At 44.8% G+C, this 9,688-nt stretch overlaps 1 protein-coding gene across 1 annotated transcript; it reads right to left on the reverse strand.

The window, feature by feature from the left end:
- Positions 1-2,374: 2,374 nt before the first annotated feature.
- Positions 2,375-7,564, reverse strand: LOC138367311 (putative uncharacterized protein ENSP00000383309). The gene is made up of 2 exons (XM_069328738.1): positions 7,542-7,564; positions 2,375-3,266 (listed from the first exon to the last, which is right to left on the reverse strand). The coding sequence occupies exons 1-2, from the start codon at positions 7,562-7,564 to the stop codon at positions 2,375-2,377; spliced, it is 915 nt and encodes a 304-aa protein (XP_069184839.1).
- Positions 7,565-9,688: the final 2,124 nt, after the last annotated feature.

Below are 9,688 nucleotides of genomic sequence, written 5' to 3' on the forward strand. Positions count from 1 at the left end.
TATTTTGCAGGGGATGCTTGTCAGTGATACGGGTCTGTAGTTAAGTGCCTCCTCCCTATCCCCCTTTTTGAAAATCGGTACGACATTTGCCTCCTTCCAGCAACTGGGCAATTCTCCCGACATAAGTGACATGTGTGTGTGTGTGTGTGTGTGTGTGTGTGTGTGTGTGTGTGTGTGAAGTTATATCCCACTATCACTTGATAACACAACCTTTCAAGTCACTCGGGCAACAATAAAGGCAGACGGAAAGGCACCAAACAGGGAGGAAGATCACACACAAAGAAGGAAGAAGAGAAGAGGTAAAGGTCAGAGCACTAACCAGCCATCAACACTCCCCGCCAGCACCGCCATTTTGTTCTGTCATATTATCCTATTTTTTTGAAACGATCATGAGCGTCCGCTGCGGCGGGTACAACTGCTGTTGCTGCTCCTGCTGCTGCTGCTGTTGCTGCTGTTGCTGCTGTTGCTGTTGCTGTTGTTGCTGCTGCTGCTGCTCCTGCTGCTGCTGTTGCTGCTGCTGCTGCTGTTGCTGCTCCTGCTGCTGCTGCTGTTGCTGCTGCTGCTGCTGCTGTTGCTGTTGCTGCTTCTGCTTCTCCTGCTCCTGCTGCTGCTGTTGCTGCTGTTGCTGTTGCTGCTGCTGTTGCTGTTGCTGCTGCTGTTGCTGCTGCTGCTGCCTCCGATTTTGATGCTACTTCAACAGCTGCAGCACATACTGCTTCTGTAGCTGGTTCTGCTGTTGTGAATGCTCCTGCTGCTGCTGCCTCCGATTTTAATGCTACTTCAACAGCTGCAGCACATACTGCTTCTGTGGCTGATTCTGCTGCTGTGAATGCTCCTGCTGCTGCTGCTGTTGCCTCCGATTTTAATGCTACTTCAACAGCTGCAGCAAATACTGCTTCTGTAGCTGGTTCTGCTGCTGTGAATGCTCCTCCTGCTGCTGCTGCTGCCTGTACTGCAACTGCTGCTGGCGTCTGTTGTTGCTGTTGTTTTGTGCTGCTGCTGCTGTGGCAGTTGTTACTGTGGCTTTTTGCTATTATTGGTGGGTTTTTCTGTTGCAACTGTTACTACTGTTGCTGTTGTTGTTGCTGGTACTGGTACTATAGCTGTTGAAGTTGCTGTTGTTGTTGCTGGTACTGGTACTATAGCTGTTGAAGTTGCTGTTGTTGTTGCTGGTACTGGTACTATAGCTGTTGAAGTTGCTGTTGCTGTTGCTGTGATTGTTGTTGTTGCTGCTGTTGTGATTGTTGTTGATGGTGGTGGTTGTGGTAGTGGTGGGGGAACATGGTGACTGGCACACGGGTCACCTCTCTACTGTGAATCATCATCCTCATTGTTGCTCTTCCTGTTCGACTCCTCCTCCTCCTCCTCCCACTCCTCCTCCTCCTCCTCCTCCCACTCCTCCTCCTCCTACCCCTGTTCTTCATAATTTAATTTAATTTAGTTTCTATTCCTTTTCTTATTTTTGTTCCTCGTGTTTTTATTTCTCGTCATCTTATTTCTTGTTATTCTTGTTATTCCCCTTCTTCCTCTCCCTCCTTGCTTGCCTTTGCTTTCTCCTTCTTCGTTTTCTTCTCCTTCCTTCTCTAGCGTTTCCTTCTTCGTCTCCTCCACCTCCATCTTTTCATCCCTTCCCTGCTACTCCTCCTACTCCTCCCCCACCACTTTTACCTACAACCCCCCCCTCCCTCCTCCTCCTCCTCCTCCTCTCCTCCTCCTCGATGTGTAAAAGACACATCGAACACTTTATGTAGGGCATACGTAAATCTGTGTATCTACATATTTACGTATGTAGGTTAGCTTAGCATTTTAAAAGCACCAAATCACCTTCTGTGGTTGATCAATAAACCCTTGAACTATATGTTTTAACACATCTCTAACCCTGTCCATGGAGGACAGAAGAAAATGTATATATGCTGGTTAGCATTGTAAATGTGTGGCCACGTCTGTGGTAGAAAATAATAATAATAAAAAAACGCCTTCACCTCCTCCCTCACCACCTCAGTAGTGCCCACACACACATTTATACCCCCCGTCATGATGCAAAGTTCACGTTATATATATATATATATATATATATATATATATATATATATATATATATATATATATATATATATATATATATATATATATATATACTCATAATTGATCAATTTTCATGTCTGTTATTCGCTCTCATCGTCACTTAGTATGTGGACGGATCGAAGAAACGGTGCCCAACCACTTTCACCATTTGGGAGTAGACAGGCCACTCTTCGAGAAGTGACGCCGTCCCTACATTATCGGAGTCCAAGTATTCCATAGTTAGACTATTGTGGTTGGTGATTCGGGTCAGGCTACTTGTAATGAGTAGGCTGTTGGTGTATGGGTCAGGTTAAGTAGTATATTGTGACGTTAGGAAAGTGCCGTAAGCTCGGAGTCGGGGAAGTGCCGTAAGCTCGGAGTCGGGGAAGTGCCGTAAGCTCGGAGTCGGGGAAGTGCCGTAAGCTCGGAGTCGGGGAAGTGCCGTAAGCTCGGAGTCGGGGAAGTGCCGTAAGCTCGGAGTCGGGGAAGTGCCGTAAGCTCGGAGTCGGGGGAAGTGCCGTAAGCTCGGAGTCGGGGGAAGTGCCGTTAGCTCGGAGTCGGGGGAAGTGCCGTTAGCTCGGAGTCGGGGGAAGTGCCGTAAGCTCGGAGTCGGGGGAAGTGCCGTAAGCTCGGAGCCGGGGGAAGTGCCGTAAGCTCGGAGCCGGGGGAAGTGCCGTAAGCTCGGAGTCGGGGGAAGTGCCGTAAGCTCGGAGTCGGGGGAAGTGCCGTAAGCTCGGAGTCGGGGGAAGTGCCGTAAGCTCGGAGTCGGGGGAAGTGCCGTAAGCTCGGAGTCGGGGGAAGTGCCGTAAGCTCGGAGTCGGGGGAAGTGCCGTAAGCTCGGAGTCGGGGGAAGTGCCGTAAGCTCGGAGTCGGGGGAAGTGCCGTAAGCTCGGAGTCGGGGGAAGTGCCGTAAGCTCGGAGTCGGGGGAAGTGCCGTAAGCTCGGAGTCGGGGGAAGTGCCGTAAGCTCGGAGTCGGGGGAAGTGCCGTAAGCTCGGAGTCGGGGGAAGTGCCGTAAGCTCGGAGTCGGGGGAAGTGCCGTAAGCTCGGAGTCGGGGGAAGTGCCGTAAGCTCGGAGTCGGGGGAAGTGCCGTAAGCTCGGAGTCGGGGGAAGTGCCGTAAGCTCGGAGTCGGGGGAAGTGCCGTAAGCTCGGAGTCGGGGGAAGTGTTGTCGGACCTCTCACATTAATTCGGGTAACACTACTGATACACGAATTAATTCAGTGTATCAGTAGTGTTTATTCAATCAATTCATGGAAATCTTACTAAATAATCAGCTTGTTCAATGTAACACAATGTTTAAACAGTTAGTTCAGTGTACAAAGTGAATTCATACAGTCAGTCCGATATACAAAGAGCGTAAAAAAAACAGTTCATTGCCATTGTATATAAACAATCATTGTACAAATAAAGCATTTCCCCGTCAATTCACAATACCGCCGGTGTATATACAATCACTCCGCCGTAACGTCGTCCGGTGAATAAACACCAGTGTGCATACACAATACACAGGACCCACGATGACTAAACATTTCGTTCATCCTGTGTTTCAAGGCACTGGCATTAAATACAAGACACTACACAGGACTGAACTCTGTATGTTATGCTATTATTTCCCCCAGTTACATATTGAAGATTACAAAATCGATTTCTCAATGATTTGTCACTGTGTGGGGAAGGGGGGGGGGATATTTATGGTGGGGGAGGATAATTGGGGGAACTGGGGGGCGCGGTGAAGGGAGGTAGGGGGAGGGGAGAGGGGGCACTATTTACAGTTTGGGCATCTGGGTAACAGCTGAGACCTGGCCCGTGGGAGACTTGTGCCTTGTGCGCTTCTTATCTTGAATTAGATTATTTCGTTCCCTGTTATCTTTATTTACTTAAGATTCCAATGTTTGAGTAGGAATATTCTATATATATTTTTTCATGTTGGTGATCATTTTATTTTGTATGTTTTGTTCTTCAGACCTTCTGAGGAAGACTGGCTAGCCTGCCTAGTGTGCAGGCAGAATTTGTCATTGTTTCATAGTAGTCTTTATTGCCATATATTGTAATTCAGGGTTGTATTATGTAGCCTTGTGTTATTTCTTGTATTTTGACATTATATTATTTTTTAGTTACTTGTAATTTTCCTGTTCCATTAGGATTTTTTTTTTTTTATTTTTTTATGTCATGCTAGTTTTAAGGCGATTTTTGTTTTGGTCTTCCAGCCTTCGGGGGGAGCCTTGCTGGACTGCCTCGGGCGCAGTCTGGATTTGCATTTTTTTCATTGATATACCTTATTGTCATATTAGGATGCGGGAATTGTATCATGTGTGACGGTATCATTGCTTGTACTTTTGCCAAGATTTTTTTTTGTACTTTTGTTTCTTTCATTGTACATTTATGTGTTGTTCTTACTGAAGTGTAACTGTATAATGTACTTTGCATCATGTTAATTTAGTTAGCTTACTTTTATCATTATGTCACTGGCAATTTTTTTTTCTTTTAGGGTTAGTTGTGGTATTTTGGATGAGTTAGGATAAGACAAAATTGGGCTTAATTATCATACACCCGATTTTGTCTTAACTCCGGGGAAAGGGAGCTGTAACACCCATGACCCCCCCCCCCCCCTTAGAGTTCTCACTCAGGGAAGCCTTCTCCAAGAGGTCAGCCCAGATGACCTCTGGATCATCTTGTATGTTGATTAAAAATTCCTGGGTTAGTCTTAGTCAGCATAGTTTCAAGTATGTGATATTTCATGATTGCAATGGAATTAGGTTCCAGATTCTCATGTGTAAACATCCATGGATCTCCCCCTTTTGGCCAGGTCAGAGGTCAGTCACACACGTAATTAATAACTCCTCTCTTGAAGAGTGTATGGTGAATGTCAAACAAGCTTATTGAAATATTTTTTAAGTGTTTGTGCACGTGTGGCCGATCTTTTACATTCTTGGGGTAGGTAGCAACAGAAAGTCTCCCCCTCCCCCCCCTGTTGAGTTGTATATAGAGGTCCTGTAGGGACTTAGTAGGAACAGAGTGCCGGACACCGGGGTCCAGAGAGGGCTGTGGAGAACATGGGGAGAGACAGAGGTCTTAAGGTAATGTGTGTGATCTCTGAGGTTTTGTTCCATGTCCAAATTTCTTAACTTTTTGCCAGTGTTAGAGTAGGATTTATAAGTGGTGATTGACATAATTTTGGTCTGAATAAACTCATGTTAAATTTCCCGTCTGTGTCAATTGTTGAATCCTCTTAGCCTTTTGGATATAGTGGCTGACAACCGTTTTCATAATGACAGTCATAGAAAGTACTCTCCAAGTCAAGCAATGTTTCTTGCCTCGTTGCTTGATATAGTCTCAATGGTCAAAGGCAGATGGTGGCAGCGTATTTAATCCTGTGTTAGCATTTCCTTGTTGGCAGTGTACCTTTTAGTTCCGGTGTAACCATCGAATGTCAGCTCATAACAGTGTTACCAAGTGCAACCGATGGGGAAGTGTTAATCAGGATAAGTAGTGTTTACATTATTTGTTTAGTATCCATCATTGTGGTGTTCCATTATAATAGTTGTGGTACATTAGAGTGGTGTTACATTAATAATATATTTTAAAAGTTGACATTTTTATTATTATCTGAACCTGAGGCCAAGAGCTGACACTCAACTTACTCAATAATAATAGTAATAATAATTATCATTATTATTTGATATAATACTAATAATAAAATATAACTGTAGAAATTCCTTTGTCTAAATAAAGGAATTAAAGATTAAAAGCTAAAAAAAATATAACATAAACACGCCTATGAAAATCTGACCTCGACAGTACCATCAACACGGAATGAATAAACAAATAAATATTTCAGGAGAGTTGTTTTTAGCTATGGCTGTTGGGATGGTGGTTGATGGTTGTTTAATAGTGTTGGGATGGTGGTTGATGGTTGTTTAATAGTGTTGGGATGGTAGTTGATGGTTGTTTAATAGTGTTGGGATGGTGGTTGATGGTTGTTTAATAGTGTTGGGATGGTGGTTGATGGTTGTTTAATAGTGTTGGGATGGTGGTTGATGGTTGTTTAATAGTGTTGGGATGGTGGTTGATGGTTGTTTAATAGTGTTGGGATGGTGGTTGATGGTTGTTTAATAGTGTTGGGATGGTGGTTGATGGTTGTTTAATAGTGTTGGGATGGTGGTTGATGGTTGTTTAATAGTGTTGGGATGGTGGTTGATGGTTGTTTAATAGTGTTGGGATGGTGGTTGATGGTTGTTTAATAGTGTTGGGATGGTTGTTGTTTAATACTGTTGGGATGGTGGTTGATGGTTGTTTAATAGTGTTGGGTTGGTGGTTGATGGTTGTTTAATAGTGTTGGGATGGTGGTTGATGGTTGTTTAATAGTGTTTGGTTGGTGGTTGATGGTTGTTTAATAGTGTTGGGATGGTGGTTGATGGTTGTTTAATAGTGTTGGGATGGTGGTTGATGGTTGTTTAATAGTGTTGGGATGGTGGTTGATGGTTGTTTAATAGTGTTGGGATGGTGGTTGATGGTTGTTTAATAGTGTTGGGTTGGTGGTTGATGGTTGTTTAATAGTGTTGGGATGGTGGTTGATGGTTGTTTAATAGTGTTGGGATGGTGGTTGATGGTTGTTTAAAAGTGTTGGGATGGTGGTTGATGGTTGTTTAATAGTGTTGGGATGGTTGTTGTTTAATACTGTTGGGATGGTGGTTGATGGTTGTTTAATAGTGTTGGGTTGGTGGTTGATGGTTGTTTAATAGTGTTGGGATGGTGGTTGATGGTTGTTTAATAGTGTTGGGTTGGTGGTTGATGGTTGTTTAATAGTGTTGGGATGGTGGTTGATGATTGTTTAATAGTGTTGGGTTGGTGGTTGATGGTTGTTTAATAGTGTTGGGATGGTGGTTGATGGTTGTTTAATAGTGTTGGGATGGTGGTTGATGGTTGTTTAATAGTGTTGGGTTGGTGGTTGATGGTTGTTTAATAGTGTTGGGATGCGTGTTTAATATTGTTTGGAAGGATGTTCAATAGTCTTTGTGAATGGAGATAGACAATAGTTGTTATTGTGGGTTGCGAGTATTTCCTTACTTTTCATCCTCTTTCGTGTTTCCTGCTTCCACCTAGCTCCTCATGCCCTTCTTTCTCTCAATTTAAAGAGGCTCCCCCCCCCCCCAATATATTCCCTCAGTATCTTGTATGTCGTGGTTACGTCCGCTTCGTCTTCTCGCCTGTCTTATATTGAGTTCCCTTCGTCTGTCCCAGTTGCTCACTGTCTCTTAATTCGTGCACTAATTTTGATCAAACCTTTGAATTTTTCCTTTTTTTATTTACTTGGTGCGGATTACCAGTACTGCTTACTCTAGTATTGGTCTGACGTAGGTTGAGTAGATAGTATTGAAAGAGCCTCTGCTACTTATCTATCGGTATTTACTTATATGACTACAATTATGTGAGGTCTATAGCTCTTTTATACTCCTTCTACTAGCCTTCTTGTACCTCTTGCGATATAATATAACCATTTTCACGTTCGAATTCTTTGCCGACTCTGGCCTTAGAGTTGTGGATGGAGGTGGCTTCCACAACTTACAGTGCTGCATTCCACTTGTTGGCCACCAGAACAGGCTACGAGTATTATCTTACATATTCTTCTCATTTGCGCTTCCATCTTCCTATGTCATCTCGTCCTACTTTCTGTCACTTTAAAGAGATTGTTTTTGTCCACCTTGTTAATTCCCCCTCGGTTTCTTGACTGTTGCGATCATGACCTCTATGTTTTGTCCTCTCTTCCCGTGTTTTAAGGTCTATTGATATTGCTGGACTTATATTCTCTACATATTCTACATATCCTAGTACTTATCTAACATAGGTAATGACAACATGTTGAAAACTACCGAGCCAAGGTGCCTGATACATACACAAATGTTTGCCACCTTTGTATACATGTTTTTATTAGCCAAGGACCATCCGCACTTGTGTATCTACCATAGACAATGTGAAGGGTTACACAGTGCCACAGTAGGATAGTCTCTGCCTCACACGCGTGGGGTACATGGTTCGAGTCTCCTAGAGCCCAAGTGAATGAAATACACAGTGTGTGGAATGAGCTAGCTACGGGACGCTAAAACATCCCCATCTCGCAGGATTGTTTAGTCATACAGGGGCATGTGATTGGTGTAGCCAGCACTGGCACACACTGGGAGCATTATGAGGATATCCTCAAGAACACAAGAGTTAATAAAGTAATTACAAAGCTCGAGGTACCTCATACAAGCAGGTCTCAAGGGTCTAATGATTAGACATGCAATAATGGAGTGAGATCATGACCCTGTTCCTGCTCACAGAGTTTGCACCTGGAGTGCTCAGGATTGGGAGATCCGTCACCTGGAGCCACCTGCCACAGGTAACGGTAACCCAACCTGGTCCTGGCAACCACTGTGTCGCACAGTCTGGTCCACGTTTTGTGCTGCCCATAAACATAGTGATGTTATCACGTAAATATGTGATTGCTGTGATGGGTAAGTGTTTATAAGTGGTATGTTGTGTATGTTGCCACACATGTGGTGAGTGTGATCGAGCACACTAACACCTCCTTGTATTAAACCGTTCCAGTGACGTGTGCACGAGACTCATTGTGTGTCGTTGGTCAAGACCCAGACCAACGACACACTATCTTTTAAGATATATGATCATATGACACGTTAAACCAACGTCTGACACCTCCCTGTCTACCCCCTCACACCCGCCTGTCTACTGCCTGTCTACCGTCTGACTCCCGCCTGACTCCCGCCTGTCTACCGTCTGACTCGCGCCTGACTCCCGCCTGTCTACCGGATCACACCCGCCTGTCTAACACAAAAGCAGCTTAGGCCTCTTCTGAGCTTCGTCAGCTAATCTGAACAACGTTGAACAGGACCATTCACAATGATCGAGGAAGGCCGGACAGCCGCTAGTTAGCAACAACGCAACATAACCAACAACGTCATTTTTTACGGTGTTTAACGAGGCTGCAGCCGTGTGGTAAGGCTGCGTAGGAAGAAGTGAGAGTCTTCAGGCCTCTGGTCGCTGACCAGAGGCCTGAAGACCTCATGAGGCAGACAATAGCAGACAGCCCAAACATCGCTTGCGAGAATATTGTGTTGTTTCTGACCTATGTTGCAGGTTGGGGCTGTTGAGGGTGTTGGTTTGGACGATGGATTAGGGTGGTGGGTGAGTTAAGGTGGATGGAAGTGGTAGGTTAGGGTGGGTGAGTTAGGATGGATAGGGGTGGTGGGTAGGTGGGGGGCGAAACCCCACCAGGTAAGGCAGGGGTTTGTCACGGAGGAAAATTACCAGTTAGTGCTTGACGGCTTCCTGTGGTTGAACTGACGGACCTCAGACCTCCAGCACCACCTCCCCTCACTCGCTCCTCTTCCCCCCCCCCCTCTCCTCCCTCCCCCTCTCTCTCTCTCTCTCTCTCTCTCTCTCTCTCTCTCTCTCTCTCTCTCTCTCTCTCTCTCTCTCTCTCTCTCTCTCTCTCATTCCTTTTTCCGAAGTCAAAGGCAGTGTAATTATGTACTGTGACTCGCAGGGTGCACTCCTGGCATTCAACACACATAGTAGTAACACCCAGAAAATAGTCAGTGGTATTCGAATAAATGATTTAG

Source organism: Procambarus clarkii, chromosome 21 (genome assembly GCF_040958095.1).
Source record: "Procambarus clarkii isolate CNS0578487 chromosome 21, FALCON_Pclarkii_2.0, whole genome shotgun sequence".
NCBI lineage: Eukaryota > Metazoa > Arthropoda > Malacostraca > Decapoda > Cambaridae > Procambarus > Procambarus clarkii.

Excerpts from the sequence above, each read along its gene's own strand:
- LOC138367311 (XM_069328738.1), bottom strand. The coding sequence starts at position 7,564 with ATGGTTATATTATATCGCAAGAG. Across the intron at positions 3,267-7,541 it reads GTTATATTATATCGCAAGAG|TAGTGTTACCCGAATTAATG; the intron begins GTACAAGAAGGC and ends TTCGTGTATCAG.